Genomic DNA, 25763 nt, shown 5'->3' with positions numbered 1-25763 from the left:
GTGTTTTCATCTAAGAACTGGGGTTAATCACATCTACTTCAAAGGGCTATTTTGAGGACGAAACTGTAAAAAGAAAGTAAATCTCTGAGCATAGTGCCCTTTCATTAAAAAATAAAAATGCCCAATAAATGGCAGCTGGTCACCTTGAGAGACCTCCAGAATATTTATGTTACTACATAATGGAAAAGCCAAGTATGTCAGACTTAATATTGTCCTGTCCGACCTATTTCCTGTGGCAGTTCAGGGCTCTGAGAGAACTAACATAATATGTGTAGCTGAGTCTGATGGAGACTTGAGTTCAAATATACTTTTGAACAACAGACTTCAAACATTCCTCCATGACCCTAAGGAAGAAATCGGGGAAGAGTGAAGATGCTTGTTCCCTGAAGGGGTCCACGAAGGAAGATGCCCAAAGGATTAGGGGTCCCTGTGCTGAGCATGCCCAGCATGGTGGGCTGGCATTGAGGCTGGAAAAGCCAAAGGCAGGGACAAGTCTGCCCTGGGGACACACACACAGGCTCAGGGCAGCAGCCTAGAGCCAAATGCTATTCCTGGGAGCAGCTGAGACATTAAATGCTAACAGATGAAGAGGACAACATTTCAGAATTTCTTTAATCCACTTTTGACATTTACCGATGGGGACACTATGGCCCAGAGAGAGGAAGGGATTTGCCAATATCCCGGTGCCAGTTAAAGATCAGAGCTGGAACCAGGTCTTCTCACTCCTGATTGTCTTTAGAGAACTGGAGAGCAGAAAGAAATTCCTCTTTTCCCTTCCACTTTGGTTCACTTTAAAAATAGTTTTTAGCATCTGAGAAAATCTGAGAAAATTGAGAAAGGGCAGGAAGCTGGCTTTGAAATCAAACCATGGATATATCAAAAGATGACTAAACATCAGAAACAAAAGGCATCAAAACCACAATCTCTCAATTTACAGATGATGAGACCGGAAACCAGAAAAGCTAGGTGACCAGCCCAAGGCCAAACAATGAATGCACAGCAAAGCTGGACAAGCACCCTGGCCTCCTGTCTCTTCCTAGCTGGGTCCCCCTATGTCCCTGCTACGTCCCAGGCAGTTACCACCACTGATGGAAGATTTTATGCTATATGCTAGGTTTTCATCTAAGATCTTTGTATGAAATGTACTTCTGTGTTCTCTGCAAAACTGGATTTGAGGGCGTGTATCAGGGCAAAGTTCAGTACCATCCATACAAAGCTCATGGAAAATCTCTTTTAGATTTCAGTGTCAGGAAAAAAATATTACTACGCTGAGAAGTGGACATATTTTCCCATTTCTGATAATACAAACCATGAAAATAATTATGTTTTCCTGTTTACTCTGGCTGCCAGGAAGCTCAGAGTCTAATGTGATGTATAATTACATATATATGTTTCCTCTTTTTTGTTTTATTTCCCCAATTTCTATTTAATTTACTTTAATTACATGTGTCTTTGGTTGTAAGAGGACTGAATTCCTTCTATGGAAAGGTGAAGGCATCATCAAATTGTTGTGATGTGAGGATGATAATAACAACAATAGTAATACTTATTATTGCTACTACCATTTCTGGAGCTCCTCTCTGTGGCTGGCACAACGCTCGATACTTTACAAACATTCTTTGTGACCCTTATAACAACCTCCAAGGGAGATTTTATTAAGCTCAAGTTAGAAACTAAAGCTCCGACAGATGAAGTAATTTTTTCAAGGCCCAATTGGGGAGCTTCTGTGTTTTCATTTGTAAGTTGGATGTAATCACGAGAACCTATCCCACAGGGTGGTTTGGGGACAAAACGCTATAATCCATGTAAATCACTTAACCCCCTCTCTGCTACATGCTAAATGCTCCATACATGTTAATTATTATCTTAAAATAATATATATGATGGTGACATGAATACTATATCTAATTATATAGATAATAATTATTGGATTTTAGGTCTATTTGACTCTTTCCACCATCTGAAGACTTTCTTTTATGCCAATTTAGTATGTACCCCGTATGTCCCATGTGGATAACTAAGAGCCACCTCTGTGGCAGTGCAAGCCACAGCTCCATCTGCCCATGGCTACTTTCAAGTCACCCAAATGTGTGTGAGGACAGGAGACTTGGAGGTGACTGTTACCCAGGAGTTAGATGAGTGCCACAATGACAGGTGATGCTGACAGGCAGACATTTCTCTCGGTGTGTCGGACGAGGCTCACTCCTGCCTTCTGCAGTGTCACTGTGGCCTACATGACAGTCTACTTTGTGACAAAGTTCCTATTTGGGGAGTGTTCTATTTGGGTGGTCCGTATGGTCTGAAAATCCTCCCCCATTCTGTCCTTGCTGGCAAACCTTCTGCTGGGGTCACCTGGCATCCCAGCCACCAAAGCTGAGGCCCCCGGAATGCCCACAGAAGTGCAAACCTGAAACCTGTCTTCTTCCAGGTTCTCTGCCTGATCGAGATGTTCTCAGGACTTCCCACTGTGATCATCAAAGTCACTCAACACAGTTAGGATGACGTCCTCATTTATTCCAAGGATAAGCAAACTGTGGTGCTCAAATTACCATGCCAAGGTTTCAACTGTGCCCCCTATTACTTCAGTCTGTCACGTCCACAGACTACAGAGTAACTGCTGCACCTTGCTAGAGATGGAAGGAGTTCAGGCTCTTGCCACCTGCCCCACCGTTATTAATGACTGCCTCTCATTGTAACTGATTACCCCCAACCACTTACAATCACGAAGGATTCATTTGCCACTGAGCCATCTGAAACTGACACGTGCAGCTTACCATACAACATGCAACAAGGCAGAGGAGAGACAGGAAATTCTCCACTGGTTGGCTTACCTATGTCTGAAATCTTTATTTCTGACAGAAGACAGGAGAGCAGGGAATAGAAGAAAGAATGAGGTGTTAGCAGCAGGGTTAGAAGCATTATTAGCAGCCTGAAAACTTGACAGCAATGGTACTGTATAATACTATAATAAATAAAGACTTAGCAGCTCTGACACTGATATATTTTATATTGGATATTACTTGTCAGTGAGCTCACTTACAAGCAGCTACATATCACAGAAGAGGCACAGTTTCACCTGCACTGCTACTGCTGACTTCAGGGGAAGAGGATGAAGTAGACATGTTGCTGCTTCCACCAGGGCTAAGACAGAGGCTGAACAGTGGATCCCTCCCCTGTACAGAGACACATCCCCAGAGATACACACTCTCACTGCCGTGTCTCTGCATGCGCACTGCCCTACAGAGAGTTATCAAAACTTGTGTAGCCCACCACGATCCTCCTCACGATAGGATACAGAATTGGAGACATAGTATAATTAGAAGGGAGGGGGTGACACAGGGAAACAGGCCTGGGAAAAAAGACTGGAAGAAAATATATCAAGATGATAACATATTAATAAATTTTCTTTCCAAATTTCATTTACTCCTCACTTCCCTACCCACTGTCTTCCATGATCTCCCAGCTGTGGGAGGGAGATAGGGAAAACAGGATCTCTTATTTGAAAGATGTGAAAACGGAGGTCCAGAGAGGGTAAGTCTCTTGCCCAAAAATGTACAGCCTCTCCGCCAAGGTGGGCTGATCCCCTAGTCCATGGCTCTTTCCATGATAGTGCAGGAGATGGAAAGACAATATGAGCAGTTGACTGAAGCAAATACACCCCAGGGTTCCTTCTTCTTTGGCAGATGTTTATGCCAGTCAAACTTATAAAAGAGGGAAGAAAAGCAGAGAATATTCCATCGGTGCCCTTATTCTCATTCAGCCTGATACTTGATTTCCTGAGTCCACAGAATGGGAGCTTCTGATGCTTTTCGTGGCCAAAGACCCTCTCTTTCATTTGTCCCTGTGTGTGGGCGAACACTCACAGTCTCATCTTGAGGGCCGTGATGGCTGTCGGTCAGCCAGCAAGCCGTCCCCTCCTCTCACACACACACTGCAGTGAGAGTCGCAGCAAGCACTTACTCCAGGGAATAACTGTGCTCTATCTCTCACAGTCAGGATGGGGAAAAAGAAAAGGCTGACTCACTTGGTGGGCTCTGCAGCACCTTAGGAGCAGACGGGTGCTGCCAATTTCAGCCTGTGGGCCTTATCTCTGTAGTGGGCAGCTGAAGACAACTGCCACTAACTCTGATGAGTGTTAAGTGGCAGGGCCAAACCTGGGAACACCGGTGTGGGGGCCTTGTCCATTATGCCATCCCTTGTCCTTATAGAAAGACTCATGTGGTCATTCCAATCCGTTTGGTGCTAGGAAACAGAAAGAAGATTCAAGGGCTTCCAAGTAGTCTAACTCTTGGTTGCTAGCAGCCTTCTACGTCATCTGGACACTAAGGACATCTCCCTGTTCCAAGCGTGGCTTGTCTTCATGCAGTGCCCGGTGGAAAGCAGTACCTACTTCCCCAGAGCCCTCAGCTTACAGTTTAGCCTCTGAGCTGGGAAGTGAAAAGTCCCAGAGCCTGACAGGTGACAGGTGAGGTTCTGTCTTTCCCGCTTTTCTGGGCCCAGTGGGTAATGCCAGGTGGGCCCAGAGAATGGCAAAGGGATGACGTTATTAAGACCTGTGAGGAAGGCCTCACCTTACATACCTCAACTCCAGGATGTTGGTGACGTTCCCAGAGGGGAAGATCCTTCGGATGTAGTTGAAATCTCCCACATAGAGGCTCCCGTCGGAGCCACAGGTGAGGGCCACGGGGGCCAGAAGCTTGTTGCCATCAGCAAGGCCATTGCAGCTGGGGCAGGAGATGCTTCTGCGGCGCCCATTGCCCATGATGCTCCCGATGACAGGTGGCTGCTGAGACACGAACTGGTTCTCTCCATTCCCTTTGTGCAAGATGCCTGGGACAAGGACAGAAGAACAGAGTCATCCATGGAGCAGGGACTGGCTGTCTTCTGTGGCCGACCAGAGAGTCACCAGGATTTTGCAAGGAATGCAAAACCTCTGCCTACTATTTCCAGACTCACCTCCCAAGGCCGCCTCTCCTCCATAATGAAACCCAGTGTCCTGAACAGGCCATACTGCTTTACTGACTGAATTCTCCCAACTCTGTGAGAGGTACTATTATTCCCCCTCTACTAATGGGGAACAGGCTAGGTGGCTCACCCAAGGTCACACGGATGATAGGAGAAGGACTCCTGATCTGCACTCTCAGTCATTCAGCTTCACTGCCTCTCAAACCAATAACACACATCTCATGCACCTGCTCCATGTCTCTACTCCAGCAAGAATTCTTTATTGCACTTAACATGTTTCTCTCTTTTTAGATTGATACCGTTTCTGCATCCCCTAGAGCCTAGCACAGAACCTGACACAGAGTAGACACCACAAATGTTTATAGAAATGCACAAGTGAGCTCATGGTCTCTTTTCACCAAAGTAGAGCCAAGAGACCTGGGTGTCCACCTGTTTCTGCTACTAAAGGACTGATCTCAGATTTTGCATAGTCCCTTCACGGCTTTAACTGCTGTTTGGCCTCAGTTTCCCCACCAGCAAAATGAAGGGATTGACCTTGACTTGTAAGCTTCATCTCATATCTATACTATTCCTTTTCAGTCCAGATTATCCTTTATCTCCTGTATTATTGCCACAGCTTCCCATTGGACTCCCGGCCTCCTGCCTCACCCGTTCCATACTGAAGTCTGAGTGAGTTTTGCTTTTTATGGTCACAAGAATCTTCTCCCAGGCTCGCACCTATTAGCTGTGTCCTATATTGAACAGATATCTTTCATTTTTATGTAGTCTAATCAATCATTTTTCTACTCTAATGTTTGTGATTTTTCTATTTTATTCTTTTTGGCAGAGGAAGATTAGCCCTGAACTAACATCTGTGTCAATCTTCCTCTATTTTGTATGTGGGATGCCTCCACAGCATGGCGTGGAGTAAGTCTGCACCTGGGATCTGAACCCGTGAACCTGGGCCACCGAAGTGGAGTGTGCCAAACTTAACTGCTACACCGCAGGGCTGGGCCTTGTTTGTGCTTTTTTTAGGTTTTGGGAATCCATCTCTGAGATCATAAAAGTATTCTCCTGTATTTTCCTCTATTAATTTTAAAGTGTTATCTTCAAATTTAGATCTTTAATCAAGCTTTATTTATTTTGTATGCAAAATACATAAAAATACAGTGTGAACTCAGTTTTGTTTTTCTTCACATATTAAGCCAATTTTGCCAGTACCAATTCCTGAAACACCTATCCCTCCTCCACGGATACATGACGTTACCTCCATCATATACCAATTTCCTGTATTTACAGGGTGTGTGGCAGAAACTTGTAGTCATCCACGGATCTCCATCCTAGCTACCCTGTCTGTATTCCAAATTATAGAACCCCTGATGTTTAGGTAGGCACATGACTATCTGGAACCGACTACAATCCCCAGCCCCGTGTGCAGCTACACTTGGCAGATGACTAAAGTGCTGGCTGATGGCATGGAAGTAGAAGTCGTGTGGGCAGCTGCTGGGAGGTGTGCTTACAATGGAAGGGTCCTGCTCTTAGTCCTTTCTCTCCTTCTTGCTGGCTGGAAAGTGGATGTGAGGGCTGGAGCTGACACGGTCACCTTGGACTATGACCGTGGGGATGGAGGCGTGATTAGAGCAACAAGAGGGGAGGAGCCTGGACCTGTGACCCTGCAGAGTGCCAAACCAGCCCTGGACTATCCCCCTCCAGACTTTCAGGTGAGTGAGAAACAAATTTTTAACTTGTTTGCAATTCTTTTATTTTGGCTTTTCTGACATTCGTGGCCAACCCTAGTTTTAATTACTACTCACAGTTTCTGGTCTCCTTGTTCTGTCCCGAGGAATCTACTGATCTGTTCCTGTGCCAGCACCACACAGTTTTAGAGATTACGGTTTTTCTATGATAGCTTAATATCTGGTGAGTGCCTCTTTTTTGTTCTTAAAGCCTGTCTTATCTATTCATAACTCTTTATTCTATCATAAATTTTAGAATTAGTTTGCTAATTTCCCCCCAAAACACGTGGTGGCTTTGATAGACATTCATTGCATCTATAGATCAGGCAGGAGATATCCGGCCTCATTGCCATATTTAGCTGTCCTGTCTCAGAACACAGTCAGGGTGAGCTATCCAAAACACAGATCTGACTGTGTCATAGCAGGCTTTAGATCTTTTAGAGGCTTGACCTTTGCCTCTGGATGAAGTTGAGTGCTAATCTTCTTACCCTGGGCTCCAGCTGCTCAAGCCCCTAGCTTTGGCTTTGCTAGTCCCTGCATTTCAACCTTTGCTCAAACCACAATGAACCTTCTCTCCAAATCCTCTTCTTTCAGGCTTCAGTGCTTTGGCACATACTGTGCCCTTTGCCTAGAATGTTCTCCCACTTGATACATAGGGCTAATTCTATGGACCACTGAGACTCAGGTCAGGAGTCCTCTCCAAAGGCTGCCTTGCTGAACCAAGAAGCTGGGTGAGGTGCTCCTCTTCTCTGCACACATAGTGTCCCGCACTTCCCTCTGGGATGGTGCTGTCCATGACACAGCATGGATGTTGCCTAGGAAGTGTTTGCTTCCAACCAGAGTGGACATTCCTGAGGCCTTTCATTTCTGCATCTCCAGTGCCTAGTGGTGACAAGATTAGAGCAGGTACCCAGAGAATATATGTTGACTAATCCTTCTGACTGACTGATCACATATGAGCCTACATAATTTGAAGTGTGCATCTTTTGTCTGGTTGGGCACAAAGGCTATGAGACGGGGGTCACACGCCTGGCCCGGCTCCTCGAAGTCTATTAATCCACTCACCACTTTGAATGTTGAGAGCATGATGTTTGTCCAGGCTCCATCCTCCCAGTTTGGAAGCATCGATTTCATAGCCCTGCAGCACTGCTGTTCTTTTTTCCCACAGGATCAGATCTGGGCAGGATTCATACTCATAACCCACGGAAACTGTAAAAAACAAAAGGCACAAAATGTAGAGGTGAGCAAACCCTTATCTTTGGCTTTTAGTCCTGCATGCAAGGCCCTGCTTGTCTTTTGTAGAAGAGGACAAAAGGGTCATATTTCTCAGGTGGAATCACATCTGTGTGCAATGCTAACACAGGGATGACGAGCTTTAACATCCTTTTTTGAAGAGTGATCGTACGTTATTAGGAAAAGTTAAGCAAATGTACTAAATACTTTAAAAAGGACCCAAGTGAATCGATTTGAGGGAAATAATCTTTAGTGTGAAAATACTTTAGGCACAGAAGTCTTCACTGCAGCGTTATTTATAACAGTGGAAAACTGGGAGTAATATACAGGTTCAAAAGGGATGAGAGCTTGAGCAAACCAAAGTGCATCCATTTGAAGAATATTACGCACTGGAAATTATGGTTAAGAAGACCATGGGGTGACATGGAAGATGATTATGGACTAATGCTAAGTTGAAAACACTGGTTATATACAATATTATATCTGTGTTTTAAAAAAAAACTATACATGAAAAAAGAAAATAAATTTAATTATTAGCAAGTGGTTGTATTCGTTTACAGGAACATGGATGACTTTATTTCTATTTTTTGTCCATTTTTCATATTTTGATTATTGAACATATTACTTTTATAAAGAAAAAAAACTCCAAAATCATTTATAATGAATAAATGGAAAAGGAGCTCAGTTAGGGTACTTTGACAGCTGAAAGTTGCTTTGAGGTCTCAAGGCTTGAAAATCTCTGGTTTCACTCATGTTTCATAAATCCAGGTCTCCTTAGAAGGTCCCTGGGATGCAGGCTAACCACAGCAGGCTCCCTGAGCCTGGGTTTGGAAAAAGCCCTGTACCCGCCCTATGGAAAGAAATCAGCACAGATGGGCACACCATTTCTTCCAGGTAACTTCTGTGCAGACATTATTTTCTAGTGGGCAATAGCCTACCACATGCCCAAGACAGGAACTAACATTGGGCAGCCCCTTGAAGTTTCTTTTAGGTGCCATAAAAGACCGCTGGCCATCTGTGGCAGGAGGGGAATGTAGTTGGAAGAGGTCCCTGTGACCACTTCCCTGTGACCTTGAGTTCCTTAAGTGGCCACTATGCCTCCTACTGGTCACCCGTGATCTCACCCCATAAACTTTAGCCCTTGAAGTCTCACTGTGTAGACACTTCCCTTTTTACCTGACTGGTGGGCACTAAATGTGGTCATTTCATCTGAAAAGGTTGTAAGGCTTCATTGTTTCTGAAGAGACAACAGATATAGTTTGGTCTACAGAAGGGTTCGTGAACAGAGAGATGGCATCTCTGCTCCCAGTGTGCCCTGTGGGGTAGGGTGGGATACAAAACTACAGGGAAGACCTGGGATAAGCCCAGCTCTGTTCCTTCCTTGTGCATCCTTGGGAAGTCACCTCACCTCTCTGGGACTCAGTTTCCTATGCAGAATTTGAGGACAATTTCTCACTCACAGGCTGGTTGTGAGGATGAACGGATAGCAATGCACAGGGGAGCACGTCGCCCGGAGCAGGGGCTCAACAGATACTCTCCTTCCCTCCTTCCTTCCTTTCCTCCCTCTCTTTTTACCCCTTCCTTTCTTCTTCCTACAGTATTACTCCTTCTCCACTTCCTCATTCTGCCTCTGCTGACTCTAGAAAGGGAATGATGAAGTTGGAGCAGCGTTCAAGATGAGAAGGGGTTTCCTGGCTATTCTTCTAAGGACGTCGAGGGTTAGCCCTGCAGGGGTTAGGACCGCTGACAGTCCAGCTCTGAACCCCACCTGGGACCTTCTCTCACCCAGAAGCTGAAATGAGCACAACCAGGCCCTGAAGTCCAGGTCTGTGTGGGGCTGGGACTCCAGGAGAGGCTCTAGTTACCTTCTGCTTCATCTTAAGAAAAGACAGAAATAACAACAAAGAGACAACCTCTCTGATTGGAAACGAGGTAAAGAGGCCAAAAAGCCTTTCTGATGATGGAAGAATCTTAGCTCCCGTACCTCAATAAAACTGAAGAAACCCAGGAGCTCCAAGCTCCCATATTTTTAATGGGTAAGTTCAGGCCCGAAGGCTGTGGGGGCCAGGGCCATGTCCACGTGGCTCTATGTTTGTGGCATAGCCTCTTTTAGCCCATCACATACCACCATAGTGCTTTTCAACGGCCTTTTTGGTTTCCTAACTTCTTTTATTTATTTTTTCCTGATGAGAACTTTTAAGATTTACTCTCTTAGCAATTTTCAAATATACAATACAGTATTATTAACTATAGTTACCATGCTGTACATTATATCCCCAGGACTTATTTATTTTGTAAGTGGAAGTTTATACCTTTTGGCCACCTTCACCCTTTTCATTCACCCCCTAACCTCCACCTCTGGCAACCTGTATATGTTCTCTGTATCAGTGAGCTAAGTTTTTTTTTTTTTTAGATTCCACGCATAAGTGATAACTTCTCTTTTTAATGGTCAAGTTTTCCACATTCAGATCTTTGAGTACATTCTTTTAGGTCATGGATGGTGACTGAATGGTCTCGAAGGCCAACTAAGCCTTAGGCATTTCTGAGAAGGGGAAGAGAGGAAGAAGAAACAAGGGAAGTGGAAAAAGAGCCCTGTCCCCTGCAGGTGCTGTTATCTCTCTTGAGGACGGCGTTGAGTCCTGTGGCTGGGAGGCTTACCGAAGGCTTCTGAGAGCCCGAACACCTTCTGGTTGTACACGTCTGTCTTGTCCCAGATGAAATAATAGGATAAGTCTGGGGCTGCAGCAAACCACTTCCTGAAGAGGCGGCCCTCAACCGCCACCATGAGGTGAACCTTCATGAGGTTGAAGGGGATGGTAGGGTGGGTGAGGCTGATCCTCAGGACAGATTTGTAGCCAGGAGTACGGCTGCTCAGGTAGCTCAGCCGCATCTTGCAGCCAGAGATGGAGATTTCCTCCTGCAAAGCCTAGAGAGACAGATCATAGCAAGTGACGGTCATGGAATCACTCGTGGAGGGAAGATGGCCACAGCCCCACCCACATACTCTGGGTGTTCAAGAGGCAGAAGAGGAAGTAGAGATGGAGGAGGGGAGAAGAGAAGAGGAGGAGCAGGAACTAGAACAAAGAGAAGAAAGAAGAGGGGGAAGCACAGTGTGAAATAGAGTAGGAGGAGGAGAGAAAAAAGGAAGAGAGGGAGAAAAGGGAAGAGGAGGAGGGAAAGAAGAGTCAGAAGGCCCGGTTCCCGGGGCCAGCTCTGATGTGGCACAACCCTGCCTCATTGAGCCTCAGCTTTCTCCTCCATTCAACAGGAATGACGATGCTCATCTCATCGCATTATTGAGAGGAACGTGGAAGATAATGTGTGTAAAATAATCATAATGTCACCTCTCATTTACTAGCTGTGTCATCCTAGAAAACTCATGGGACCTCTGAATCTCACTTTCCTCATTGGATTAGTGTGAGGATTGAGTAAGTTCACATATATAAAGTGCCCAGCACATAATGATACTCAATAAATGTTACTAAGTGGGACGATGGTGCTGCTGGTGGTGGTGGTGCCGGAAGCAGGGGGTACTATGAAGAAAGACCTTTCCCTCAGACTAATCCAGACCACTGCCTCAGCAAGGATTGCTTCTCTCTCAAAGCTTTCCTAAAGTAAGATCTGTTTCAAATGGCTTTCCTCTTCAGGAAAGTAAACAGAGATTACGAGATGTTGACCAAACAATTAGGCAGGGTTGAGAGCACACCCTGCCAAGGTCCTGTGGCTAATATCCCCAGCTCATCCATAGAAAGAGGTCGAATCAGCCACATGGAGTTTCTGTGCTCCAATGCTGTGCTAGATGAACAGAGTGGTGGGGAAGGCAGCACTTTATCTACTGGGTGCAATGGGCTCGGTTCCAAGATGGCAAGTTTAAATTAATGCCTGGATGATCAGGCACATGGCAAAAGCAGAGAACTTTTATCAGCTTGATGCTCTGGGCTCTGTTTCAAGAAGGGGACATTAAATCAATTGAGGCTAACGTATCCATTAAAAGGACAGTGATTATTCTCTTCCTGTGTTCACAGAGGAACTGGGCCTTCACAAAGAAAGCCTTTTCCTTTCTGTCCATTTCATAGATAGGTGTGAACTCCCACCCCCACTCTATTTTCCTGAACATAGAAAACTTCAGGGATTGGGCCTAAACCAAAGCAATCTTCTTAAACCTCAGCTTACAAGTTCTAGGCAAAGCAGGCTCCATACTCCAGTGAACCATAGGCCGAGTTTAAGTGCCATCCTGATGCTCTCATAAATATTTACCTTATTTTACATATTCTTTAAAATTTACATCTCCCAGTACTTGCAAAGGCTAGTCAATGACTAGGAAAACCCAAGAGTGCGTTCTCATGTATTTCACGAATCTGATAATAAGCAAGGTTTGTGACCCAGCTGGGCTTGTAGACACCCAGCCCAGGGAGCACTGTAAAGAGGGTGGGACCTTTAACCTTATTTGTTCCAAAGTCCCTGCTCCTGGGAAAATGTCTGGCTGGAGCTGAACCAGGGTTGAGTAGCAAATTACTTCTCTCCAGCAAGCTCTGTCTCCGCTGACAACCACTTCAAGAGAAAGGTCAGCCTGGTAGTGGAGACAGGAGACAAGCGCTGAATCTCTGAAAAGGAGTGAGGTTTCAACCTGTGGCTGCAATGAAAATTTCAAAATGGTTGTACTTCCTTCTTGTGGGCTGGCGTCTGAAGCCACTCAACAGGGCACACAGAGATGTGTTTTGCTCAGCCAGGTGTGAAACATACACACAAAAATGTATAAACTCCCCGCTCCACCAGCACTGGCAGTCCATTCACATGCGCATAGCCGGAGCTCTCGTTAGGCAGTGGAGACCACGGGCGCATCTCCCTGCACCGCTCTCTCTCCTCTTCCCCAGGCCTTCATTTCTGCCATTAGAAATGAGGCTGGGATAGTGGAAGAAATTCAACTCTGCACAGCTTAGTGCTAGGCAAAGAATCTATCTTGATTTCTATCAGATTAAAATGCATCTTTCCAAATTAGTTCCTTTTAATGATAATTAAGTAAAAGACTTGCACGTATAGATTTGAGCCAAAGCAATCCTTAATTGGCATGAAGGCAGCCTGTGTAAAATAATCTTAACAATAATTGCTAAAATTTATTGCGTCCCTACTGGGTGCCAGACATTGTGCCATAAGCACCTCATATACATTTTTACCTTTAATCTTTATTATCACGCTCACTATTTGAGACCCTCTGTCTCACTCCTCTTGGTAGAACCTATCATCATAAATTTTTTTAACAGAAATAATGGTGGGGGGAAGAAAGGGGGTTGGGAAAAAGGAAAGTGGAAGTCAACTGGCTGGCAGAGCAGAAAGAGAGTGGGAATTTATTATATGCTGGAGTGTGCCAGGCAGTTTCCAGTGCTCATGTGTCTCCAGTGTGTAAGAGGGGTGGCCATCATATTGTGACACCACAGCTACTGTGGATTCTGGCAGCTGGATTCTGCATGGTGGGCTGATGAGGTCTTGTTTTTCCCTGTCTCTGAGATCCTCCTCCACCCCCCCAAATGAAACAACATCATGGAGAAATGCAGTTAAGAAAATGGGGTACCTGAATTTCTGGAACGATGGGGCCTTTCTCTGCACAGGAGCTGGCAAAGGACGTCAGTGCGGATGGAGACACGACAGGGTTGGGGCGGGCGAAGTTGCTCAGGTCACAGCTGGGGATCTCATTCTCCTCATGTCGCATGGTGATGGTTTCCATGACAAAGAAGCGGTCCCAAGGCAGCCAGAGGGTGTGCTCCTGTGTGATGAAAGGTGCCCGCTCGAAACGCAGGATGATGGAGATGCCGCCATTTGTGACCAAGTCAAAGCTGTGTGGGAGGGGAGGATTGAGAATAAGAGGAGACGGGGGAGCAGAAAAAGAAGGAAATGAGATGAGGAGGAAGGGAAGAAGTAAGAGGAGGAGAAAGAGAGATATAGAAAGGAGAAAAAAATTGTACCAAAGGGTCTGAGTACTTGTTGAGGAGGCTCTAAAACCTAAAAGACTTCAGTGCAGCCACAAATAGTAACACAGATCCCAGGAAGCATTATTATTATTTTTTTTGAAAATGATTACCACAGAGAATTTGTCAAAACCAAATTAATAACCCCTGCCACGGAGAGCCATTTGCCAGGACATGGAACAGCTGATGAGTCTCTGCTATCGTGCTTCTGGTACTTAGGACCTCTTAGCGTTGAAGCCCAGTGGAAAGTCTGCACAAGTCCCGCTCTGGTGTTAGGAACCCTAAGCCTAGTCCTACCTCTACCATGAACTACTGTGTAATCTTGGGTTAAGCCACTGAACCTCTCTGATCCTCAATATTCTCATCTATAAAATGTAAAGGTTTAAATAGATTATCCTTAAGTCACTAAGATTCTATGACTCTACAGCATTTTATCTCTGATTATGATAGATTACTCAAAAGAGGCCTTTGGAATTACAAAATAGCCAAGCAACTTAGAGACAGGCACAATCAGAATCATAGCATATTAGAAGTGAAACGGGAACCAGAAGACTGAGTCCCAACCTCCCAGCTGAGATGAGGTCTCCAGGATAGTGTCCCTTAGAGCCAGTCACCCAGCCTTTGTTCATGTTCATTGCCCTCGCCAATCTGATGCTTTAGTCTCTTTTACTGAATCACCATGAGTGGGCCATTTGGTCACTTCTAGTGACGAGGAGCTTGCTATGTCTACAAGAGGATTGTCCCATCCTTGGTTAATTCTGATTGTTAGGACTTTCTTTTTTGGAATTGAGCCTTTCCTTATAGAAGAGAGGGAACTGGTCCCTCTCCTTAGAGCCCTTTAGCCACTGGGCCTTGTTCCCCCTGCTGGGGTGACTTCATACTAGTCTGTTCCTTCTGCCTTTGACATTCCTTCAGGACTCGGAAACAGTGATCCTTTCCATCTACCGCCTCCTGGCTATGGCGTCTCTTTGGACAAAGTCCTTTTAGCCATTACTTTTAGGATGTATTTTCAAGGCCAGTCCTTCCTCATCTTGCTTTTTTTAAAAATTGAAGTCTAGTTGACATATAAGCTCTTGACATAGGTCTTAGCAATATTTCTTTGGATCTGTCTCCTCAGGCAAGGGCAACAAAGGCAAAAATAAACAAATGGAACTACATCAGACTAAAAAGCCTTTGCATGGCAGAGGAAACCACCAACAAAATGAAAAGGCAACCTATTGAATGGGAGGAGATATTTGCAAATGATATATCTGATAAGGAGTTCATATCCAAAATATATAAAGAACTCATACAACTCCATATCAAAAAACAACCCAATTAAAAATGCGCAGAAAAGCTGAATAGACATTTTTCCAAAGAAGACATACAGATGGCCAACAAATGAAAAGATGCTCAACATCACTAATCACGGAAATGCAAATAAAACCACAATCAGCTATCACCTCACATCTGTCAGAATGGCTACTATCAAGAAGATAAGAAATAACAAGTGTTGGCAAGGATGTGGAGAAAAAGGAACCTTTGTGCACTGCTGGGAATGTAAATTGGTGCAGCCACTATGGAAGACAGTATGGAGGTTCCTCAAAAAATTAAAAATAGAACTATCGTACGATCCAGCTATTCCACTCATCTTGCTTTTTTGGATGGAGAGCTCCTGCTAACTCCTTACCAGGTCAGAATTCTAGCTCCCTCCCCTGGGTTCCCACTGTACCATGTGCACTCCTCCTTAGAGCCCACATCACACTGTAATGGAATCACATGTTTAACTCTCTGACCCAGGGACAAAGAATCCTCTCAGTCTTTCCAGAACCTAGCCCAGTGCTTGATGGTTATAAATTACAGAATGAAGGCATAAGTGACACTGTCAATTTCTTCTGAACTGACTGTCCATCAAATACACTAAGTTGCTTCCTACTTTGGCTGTTATTGTGAGTCAACCCAACGTTGACCTGGCAGTTGGTTTTAGAGACCCCAATGCAGGACCTCACCTTTATCCCTGACAAATACACCTTTTAGGATTGGGCTCATTGCTCCAGCTTGCTTTTCTCTCCTCTAGAAACCACAAGGATTTTGTATTGAACTGTCCTGTCCTAGTGTGAGATCTTGCTCTTGGCGTATGGTGCCCCTAGATCCGGGTCCCCAAGCTCCAAAGCCTGACTCTTCTGCCCTTTGTAGAAGCTTTTTGCCCACTTTGCCAGCTCCTCACTCAGCCCCTTCCAGGCCCACACCTGGGTATAGGAAGTTGGGTGCCACCATCCTTTGATAACCACTGATAGAAAAACACCAGGGAAGGTGTTTCTTTCAAACTAAGAGTTCAGGTTTTGGCTTTCCAGGAGAATATCCACAGTGTGGGAGAAATACCCAGAGTACTCTTCTGTCACAGAACTGAAAAGCATCTGTACTTTGACAGAACATTTTTAACTGTCAAACAGAATTCTGGCCCGACTTACGAGCTCTCTTCAAGAGAGGATGAATGTGGAGAGGGATTGAAGACAAATATGAAAAGACATATTCTCAAGGCTGTGTGCAAGCTGGGGGCAGCTGGCCTTGCCAAGAGCTGGGTGTAATTGGCTCTTGCCAAGAGCCAGGCCTGCTCATCTGGATGGAAACCTTCTTGTGGACATGGGTGTGAATCTGACCCCAAAGGGAAGGCCTGATTCTCAGACAAAGCCCAAACAGCTCAGGGCCAGTCCAAGCACTGCTCCTTACTCCACAGGTGAGTTACGTCACCTTTCTGAGCCTCCATCTCCTTGGGTAAAAGGAAGCTGATGATTATAATCACTTGGCAGAGTTATTAATTAGCTATATGGGATAATGGATGGGAAAAGCACAGAGCCCCATTCCCTGAGCATCAGGCTCTGTATAATCTATTTTTCAATTCAACGAGCCTGAACTGCTTCTCTTGTCTGCTATTCCTTTACATTTTTCTTCATGACTTCTATTTTCCATCTTTTTAATGATCTCTTTGGCTAACTTCTTTGCCATTGTCTGCTGTTTATGAGCTCTTGTTAAGACTTGAGGGCTGGTATTTCAGCATGGTGTGTGCTTTGGCGGGGAGCTAGAGGAGGGCAAGAATCATGGTACCTGCCTGGAAAGCGAGGAACATAAAGATGAGATAGACATGGTCCTGCATTTGCATATACTGTTATCTCCAGATGATATCTCTAGCCTCACAGTCTCTCCTGGGTATGAGAGGTAAGAAAGAAGTGAATCGGGCATGATGGGGAGGGAAACGAGCAAGATGCTACCCATTTACATATAACAAACAGGGATCTTCAGACACTTAGAGAATAAGTAATGACTTTCTCATACATTATGCAGTGTCTTAGTTGGGAAGCAAATTTAAGCCCTATAGTGCATTGGTAAGAATTGTTCTGAAATGCAAGCTCTAAGTTGCAGCAACTCTGGCTACTAAGAAGTAATTTAGTCAGCTGATGTAGGAAGTATGGCTGATATTCACCTCCTAGGACCCCCATGCTCTCAAGGGGCAGTAGACATCACAGGGGCAGCACAAGCTGGAGGAATCAAGGCTGAGAGATGCTGGAGTGGGCTTTTCCCAAGGGTCACCAAACTTAACCCTTAACTTAAGTCACTTAAGCTACTCTGGTGTGTTTTATGGACCCAGGCTAACCAAGAACAGCAGGGCAAAGGACTGATGATTTGCCACCTCACATGAATGATGGTCAAGTTTCATGGCAAAAAAAGAGCAGTCCCCATGGCTCCTTTTTGATGCTTGTTTCACAGCAGGTAATAATGTAGTCAGAATACCTGTTGCCTAGGATGCTCACATGTGCCACTTCCATAAAGCAGGTAGCCCCGAGCTGGAAGGTAGGAAAGACAGAGCATGGGGAAGGAGATTCCTCCATGCTATAGTGGAAGTCTGCACTGAAGTGCTTCCTGGGACAGAACAAGTGTGGGACAGGGAGCAGTGGCCTGGACAGATTACCCCTGGGGACTGGCCGCCAGCCTCTTCCAGCTGGGCCTCATCCCATTCATACAGTGAGAGGAGGGGGAGAGGGCACTCCACGCCAAGCTTGCCAACCCCATCTAAGAGGCACACATGTCTACAAACAGATGAGCCTCTGCTTCATTATCACCTCGGCCGGGACATGTTCACGTCTGATATTGGATTAAAGAGGTGCTAAAATCAATCAGGCTGGAGCATAATTTCCAACACAGAGTGAAAATCAACCTTATGGGCCTACACTTAGCCAGATGGACTGCCATCACCTGATTTTATTAAAAATAGAGGACGTGTCACCACTGACAGCCTAAATATTCCACTTTCCTCTTTCCTCTACCCTTTTCTCCAAATATTCTCATTGCCTGTACTGTAATCATCACCTTCTTGTCGTTTAATAATTTGTAATTTTAATAAATAGCTAATATTTATCGTATACTTACTATGTACCAGACCCTGGAAATAAGCAAGGAACCAGAGTGGGGCAGGGAACTAAGATTTATTAAATACCTACTGTGTGCAAGGTGTTTCCCATCCATCATCGAATCTAATCCTTACAACCAATTTGTGAGATAGTATTAGGACAGTTTAATAGATGAAGTTGAGGCCTAGAGAGGTGAGGAAATGTGTTCAAGAACACATAGCTAGCAAATGGGAGAGCTAGAGTGATTAAAGAAACTTTATTTCATTCTAGTGATGGTTCTCACAGGGGTCCAAAGGTCAGAGTTCTGTCATCACCCAATGGCTTTCATAGACCTAGGTAGTTATAAACAGAAACCACACAGCAAGAATGCTAAGGCTTCTGGAGCTGTCTGGTCTGTAGAAAGTGGTCCACGTGACAGTGTTTTATATCATAAGCCATGGAGCAGGAGAGTATGTATAAAGTACCCTATGCTTAGTCTAAGAACCAAATGAGAAGAATCTGGTTAATTTACAGCCAAAGGGACTTAGGCCAGAGTCAGATACAAGGCCACACAGCTAGTGAGTTGTGAAGCTGGGCACCTGAATTCAGGTCCTCTGAATCTCAGTCCCTTCCTCTTTCCATGTTGTCATTCCAGCAGCAGTTATGTGGCAAGACCATGAGAGCAGGGTCTTCACTAACCTTGGTCCACAAAAGGTCTCCTACCTGCCATCTTGCCTGCTGATCGTGTATCCAAAGAGAGGGTTATTGACGAAACTGATGTTCACACCAACCAGCGGGGTCCCATCTGATGTCATCACTTGACCACGAATGACACATGCATGCCTGCAGGTACAGAAGAGAGAATAACATGATTTACTTCTCATGCTCAGAACCCTGGCTGGCAGGGAACTCCTGGAGGTGAGAAGACAGAAAGCTGGCCACTCAGCCATATCTTGGCACCCAGGGGCTCATGGTATTCACTCAAGATGAACAATAATCTTTTTCTTTTCATATCACCTCAATTTAAGGCATCGAAGCGTCCTCTAAAGAATTATTATTGGGAGGTGTTTTCAGGTATCTCACTCAGAGCTTATTTTCTGAGGATACTCTATTGTGCTGTAAGGAGATAAAGCTGATCCAACAGGGGTCTACAGTGTACCTATGTGTGTGAATTTGGAGTCACGTGACTTGGGTTCGAATCCCAGCTCTGCCACTTTTTAGCTCTCTAAACTTGCATGGGAATGTGACAGATTTTTGAGCCTCTGTTCTTTTCATCCTGGTACAGAGTAAGCTCCATAAATGGCAGTGGTTATTATTGTCACTAGTAGTCTCATTGGAAGAAGACACACAAGAAAGTGGACAGGAGAGGGGGTACTTCCTCTCCTCTGGCATTGGAAGCAGGAGAAGGGCAGATGCTAGCATCCCCTTGGAGTGGATTCTGGAACCTGTTACCTCTCCCAACATCCCCCTCCCCTTTCCCTCTATATTCCAGACCACAAACCATCTGCTTTTCCCAAACTTGCCAGGCAAATGTTGTTTAAAGTCTCTGTCTCTGTGCAATGTTCTCCCATCTGCCTCACATGTCATTCCTGTATCCCTCTCTCAACATTCTCATCCTTTAAGACCAAGCTTCAAATGACACCTCTTCCCTGAAGCCTTTCTTGATGGCCCTAATTAGAAGTGGTCACTCTCTTCCAAGATCTGACACAAACACTCTGATACCCTACCATGCTGTACTTGTGTCTCCTCCCCACAAGATCCTGGGCTTTTTGAGGGCAAGGTCAAGGTCTATTTCCCTCTTTCTCTCTGAAGTGCCTGGAAATGCCTAGCAAGTATGAGGTCATTGTTTAAAAAAAAAAATGATGGATTGAGTAAATAATTGGGACAATTAGAGATCATCTAGAATGACAGTTTTTCAAAGATTCCAGAAACAGAATCTTTTCAGCACATGACATTTTATAAAGACCCCAAAGTAGAAAACAAATAAAAACAAGATCTGCTCTAAATGAAGTAGAGGTGGAGGCCCCTTCTCCCCATGGGATGATTCTGAAGACAACTCTGTGGAGCCTTGGTCTCTGGAGAAGCCAGAGAAAAGCCAGTTGGAAACGAATGAGTTAGTGGAAGAAGAGGAAACCTGGGTCCACAGAGGTGATGTTATCTGCCCGAAGCCACACAGGGAGGTGGTGGCAGAGCTAGGCCTTGTATCCAGGCCTCATAACTCAGCGTCCAACTCTACACCAGTCTGTTTACCACTAGCAATGGGTGGCAACGAAGGTGCTCACTGGTGTCAAAGTCCTAAGGATCAAGGCACTGGGAAGACTTCCCATGTTGACGAGACAAATCTGAGGCAAAGGCAGATGCCGCTGTCCAGACAACCTTCTCTGTTCACTTTGGTTCAGAAGGCTTTTTTTCTGGCCTAGGGAAGAGCTACTGATGAGGCCTGTGGGCATTCATAAAAAAAGATCTTAAACTCAGCCTCCGCTTTATTAGGTACCTACATTTCTACCTTCCTAGAGTGATAAACTTTTCTCTGTTTGATGAGAAAAGCAATTAACACCAGGCTTGTACGCAGCTGGTCTCACTAGTGTCAGCTTGTTCTTTCTGAAGGCAAGAACAACTACCCACAATGCATCAAGCTCCCCACCCCCACCCACCCCACCTCACCTCACCTCACCTCACTACACACAATCTGGTTAATGCTAATTCAGTCAGTGGTTTCCTTCCGAGGCCCTTGGCCTAAATGCAATTACATGGCAAACAAGTTAAGCGAGTGAGGCTCAGCAAAGACTCTCAGTCCTGCTCCGAAGGTCTCCCAATATATTTATGTGAAATTCTCTCTCCGCTAATGGGAAAGATTTGTTCCATCAATTGTATTCAGCTGGTACTGAGAGATGCTTTCTTTAATGGAGGAAAATTGAATTTCTTATTGCTGGAACTTTGTCCTTCCAGAGAATTACTAACAGATCTCATCTCCTGGTGCTGGCTACTATCCAGCCTTCTCCTGACATATGGGCCTTCAGATTCTGCCTGGACAATAACCAGCCCTCTGGGGATGGTTTCCTTTTGGGGGCTGCCCTGGCTGCTGCCCCTCATACACATGTGGGCCAGCCTCCTCCAATTTATCTCTCTTTGGGGATTTTCTGATAATTGGGAAACATTAAATCAGCACCATTTGGCTATCATGTAGCCTCCATTTCGGCAAGCCAGAACAGATGTAATTTTAGCCCAGGATCCTGTGGACTGCTTTGGATTCTGGAGAAGATTAAGTTGACTCTCTGCACCCCTGTAGGCCACAGAGCCCTCTTGCTAAAACAGGAATTTGGCTCAGGAATTAAGTCCTGGAGAAAAACACTTCCATCCTCCTTCTGTTTGACCATGAGTTTCAGTTGTCAAGAAAACTCAGTTTAACATAAAGACTTCCTTGGAAAAAAAGAGATGGAAAAGTCTGCTGTGTGGAGGCCTCTGAAACATGTCTCCTGCCATGTGTTTTGGTCCAGGAAGCTTTGAAAAGATGTGGGTGCTTGGCTGGGTTTCAAATACTTTCTTTCTTCATCCGTTTATTTAATGGATACCACCAGTGGTGTACCCGATAAACATTTCACAATTGGCTTTCAAAAGAAAAATAGCTTTAATCTGTAGCATTTGCCTATCTCTGTGGTGTAAATACTTCCACCACAGCCAATTTCACGCTACCAATGAGATGTCACTGAACCCAGAATTGGGAAGAGATGCACCGTTAAGACACCATTATACAGCACTTCCACCACAGAGACACAATAGTCCTAAATAAACTCGAGAAAAGATAATAGTAAAATACAGTAAAATAATTAGGAAGTAATGAGTCTTGATTATTTGTTACCTCTGTATTTGATATAATTTATTTCATTTAAATTTTATATAATTTAATTTTTAATAATAGTTGTGTTTAAAAACTAGCTTGCAGAATTCCTGAACATTTAATAATCAGTTCTTGTGAGCTGGTATGAGCCGGCTTCTGTAGACCACTGGAACACTGACCCCAAACTAAAGGTCAATGTGGCTAAGAAATAGTTGCTGCTTCGATTAAGGAATTCTATAAGGGAAGACTGCCTTGGTGAGAAATCACTAAAACAAGATGCAAATCACTGTCACCAACTTGGCTTCCCAGATGGCTCGTAGGATCCTCTTACCACCAGGCCTATATTTGATGTGTTTTGCTTTCCCTTGGTCACTATCTTGGCATAATGGAGTTTTGGGCTGTTATTTTCTACTCATCCTCAGAGTCCCATCTAAGCTGTCATCATCTCAGTGAGGCTGTTACCAACTCTTCCTGACACAATTAGTCACCCCTCCTCTCGGCTCCTCTAAACCTTCCTATACCTCTCTGTGACTGTGACTGTCATACAGCTATATCATTCCATTCATAGAGCTATCTTACATGCTTGCGTGGCAGGTAGAGGAGGGCTGGGACCACATCCCCAGTGGCTAGGGTAAGCATGGGATCTTGCTCCTGGAGTGTTTGTTAGGTGAAAAATAATCAAGTAACCAAAACTCAGAGAGAAAAGACTTGCTCAGGGTCATACAGCAAAGAACTCATTTGGCTGAGCTGACACTCAAAGCTAGAACTTCTTTCTTCCAGGTCCTTACCCCTTACTGCTGTGTTATGTATGTCACTAAATTCACTTCAATTTAATTAAAAAACTGGGCACCCCACTATAAGTTAAGCACTGTGTTAGGTGCTCAGGTCACAGAAATGCATGAATTACAGTCCCCAGTTGCACCAAAGCCAATTGAAAATGCCCGAGTGTAGTTGTCTCTGACACCAGTGAGTCAACACATGGGTTTGGCATATGTCAGGCAGCTGGGATACAAAACAAGCAATTAGGCTGGGTGAACTCTGCCAGGAAGCAGTGCTCGAGCCAGGCCAAGGCGGGCGTCAAACATGCTGGCATTAGTCCAATCAGACACTCTGACTGAGGTGCCCTTGCTGACGCCATTGAGGGGAAGATCTGCATGACCGTTTCCTGAGGACAGTGGCCACGTCTGGGATCAAGAGAGGAAACTGCTGGGGAGAGTGAAAACCACGGGGAAACAGGATCAAGCACATTAGAAACTAACCTCACCTGTTGTCAGGGAGAAGTGGGAGGGGTGTGGTGGAAAGAGCCCTGGGCAGGGAGTCAGCTCCTAGTTCTGACTTTGATAACTAACTGCATGACCCTGGAGAGTCATCCAACCTCTCTGGACCTGCACTCTCTCATCCATCCACACAGCCTGAAGTTTTCCCACCTTGATGTGATACGGAATCCAACGCATGTTTAAGAACGTATAATGGTTTTAATTTGGTGCTGCCCAATCCAGCTCAAGTAGCCCTTCTATACGTGGCTCCAGAATCTTAATGGAGCTCATACGATGCTTATACTTATCGCTGAATTCTTCCTTCTATATGGAAGCTTCCACCTATATGTTCACCTGAAAACTGCACACTCACTCTTGGGACCCACCTGGAGCATTCACTAAGCGGTACCCCAGCACTCCCACCCCTCTGGGCTGCCGCTGCAGGAGCTCTGAGTGCTGTCACACCATCAGGGCAATCTTTTCCCCCAGCAGACCATGAGCTCCTTGAAGACAGGACCACATCTCCTTCACGGCTATACTCCTAGCATGGAGTGTGGGTGATGCTCATTTCTGAGTGAGCCAAAAAAAGCCTCCACCAGAACATATTTTTGCCCTGGAATTGGAATGCATGGCACAGAGTAAGCTTTTGATAAATTATTTATTGAAGGACTAAAGAACTGATGTGTTTCTGTAACTGAAGGTGGGGGTGATGCCAGAGAACTTGGAGCTACTTGACCTTGCCAGAGACATGGCTAGGGAACTGAGGGCTGGAAGGGCTGGGCCTTTGTAGTTGGTCAGCCCAAACTGCATCCCACGGCTTGGCTCCTTCCCTTGGAGGCTCCCCACCCCGCCCCCACTGCCTCAGCTTGCGCCCTGCCACTTTGATGCCATAACCTCCTCATCTGTACCTCTTTTTTGAAAACTGTAAAAAACGAACATCAGAAATTAAATCAGATTTGTTACTCAATGTATATTATACAAGCAGATAAAGGAAGGTGAAGGGAGAAAAACAGAAGCTTTAATTTTTTTGTTACTAAGTGAAAACAACTAATGAAGCTGGAATTCAGGAGACTGGAATCATCATTTGGGATCTCGGTGGAAAAAAGTAACTTTAGCCTTTCTCTGCTTTAAAGCATTTGCTACTCGGTGCCACTACTGGTTATGCAAATCACTCCTTTGCATTACATACTTTAAACAGATTTATATGCCTGACTTGTTCCAACCCTTAAACTGTTTTCTGCTAACTCATGCTGATTGACTGGGGATCTTTCCAGCATCTACTACACTTTATCCAATGACTTATAAGAACCTTACTTGGGCCCAAATGAGACGCCCCACTTCACAGCAGCCTGTCAAACTACCCCATGGCGGGGGTGCCCAGTCAAAGCCTGACCCTGTCCACTCTGTAGCCTCCAAGACCTTCTTTCTAGACTGGCCACATGGGCTGCTCTGCTGCTCCCTCTTTCTAGATTTCCATCTCCGTGCTCTGCCTGTTTCCTTAACCAGCTTTTCTAGCTTGATGTCTTCTGCCTACATACATATTCTTGGGGACCCATTAGTCCTGACATGTTAGAAGAGAGCTTCCTGGTCATCTCTTTCAAACTTCTCACTGTAGTGGTGAGGAAATCAAGTCTAGACACGGAGTGGACTTGCCCATTCTCGCAAGAGTTGCTAGGGAGCCAGGATTCAAATTAAGGACTTGTCATTTATCATCCATGGGAACCCGGGAGTTCAACTCTCAAGCTACTGACCATCTGACACAGACATACACCTAAATAACTGAGAATCTCAGTCTGGTTTTGGTGCCTTAAAAATCAGGGTTAACCTCCCCAGAGCAGGGCTCTGAAAACTCTTCTTGATTACACACCCTTTCTGTAAACATTTTTGAGCAGGCTTCTTGGATGTCTTTATATTTATTAATAAATAGTACACATGTACTACCATCATTAGCTAATATTAGAAAGCATAATATACACTTGATGTACAGTTTAATGGATAAAAACGCATATTTCAAACAGTCTCCTTGGTAATTTCAAATCTTTTAGTTAACTTTTTGTGAGATTCTTGAAAATTTTGAATCTCTTGGTTACCTTTCTGTTAGATGTGATGAGAATGATCATTATTGTTTTTAACTTCATAGCAGAGTTAAAAAGGCTTTGTACTAGGACTATGAGCTTTGCTATTTTCTGGTTTGCTTGTCTAATACTGTATTGTCTTTGATCTGTAGTTACTTTGCAAGAATCTTTCTATGCCACTGGACCATCTTATATGTGAATTTGGTTAAAATTAGATTTTACACACACACACATATACACACACACAAACACACACTGCAGTCATGCTGTAATACACTAGAATAAACCAGGAGAGATCCACTGTCTACTTCTCTAAGGAGTGGATCCCCAACTCCCTTAGAATATCTTGTGTGC

The 25763-nt window shown here is 44.8% G+C and overlaps 1 protein-coding gene across 35 annotated transcripts in view; it reads right to left on the bottom strand.

Annotated features, from left to right (window-relative positions):
* Window positions 1-25763, bottom strand: part of TENM4 (teneurin transmembrane protein 4) — a 2707421-nt gene that overhangs the window by 80798 nt on the left and 2600860 nt on the right. For 24 of the 35 annotated variants that reach the window (XM_070274304.1, XM_070274303.1, XM_070274305.1 and 21 more), the window contains 6 exons: window positions 18964-19083; window positions 13483-13744; window positions 10572-10839; window positions 7746-7889; window positions 4581-4830; window positions 2832-2852 (listed from right to left, as the gene is read on the bottom strand). In XM_070274304.1, the coding sequence (XP_070130405.1) occupies window positions 2832-2852; window positions 4581-4830; window positions 7746-7889; window positions 10572-10839; window positions 13483-13744; window positions 18964-19083 (1065 nt within the window). The remainder of the gene's footprint in view (window positions 1-2831; window positions 2853-4580; window positions 4831-7745; window positions 7890-10571; window positions 10840-13482; window positions 13745-18963; window positions 19084-25763) is intronic. The other 11 variants (XM_070274328.1, XM_070274326.1, XM_070274327.1 and 8 more) reach the window with 1 other exon arrangement.

This window comes from Equus caballus, chromosome 7 (assembly GCF_041296265.1).
Source record: "Equus caballus isolate H_3958 breed thoroughbred chromosome 7, TB-T2T, whole genome shotgun sequence".
Classification (NCBI taxonomy): Eukaryota; Metazoa; Chordata; class Mammalia; order Perissodactyla; family Equidae; genus Equus; species Equus caballus.
Note: the sequence above shows the minus strand (reverse complement) of the source record. Positions and strands in the feature narration are given on the sequence as shown.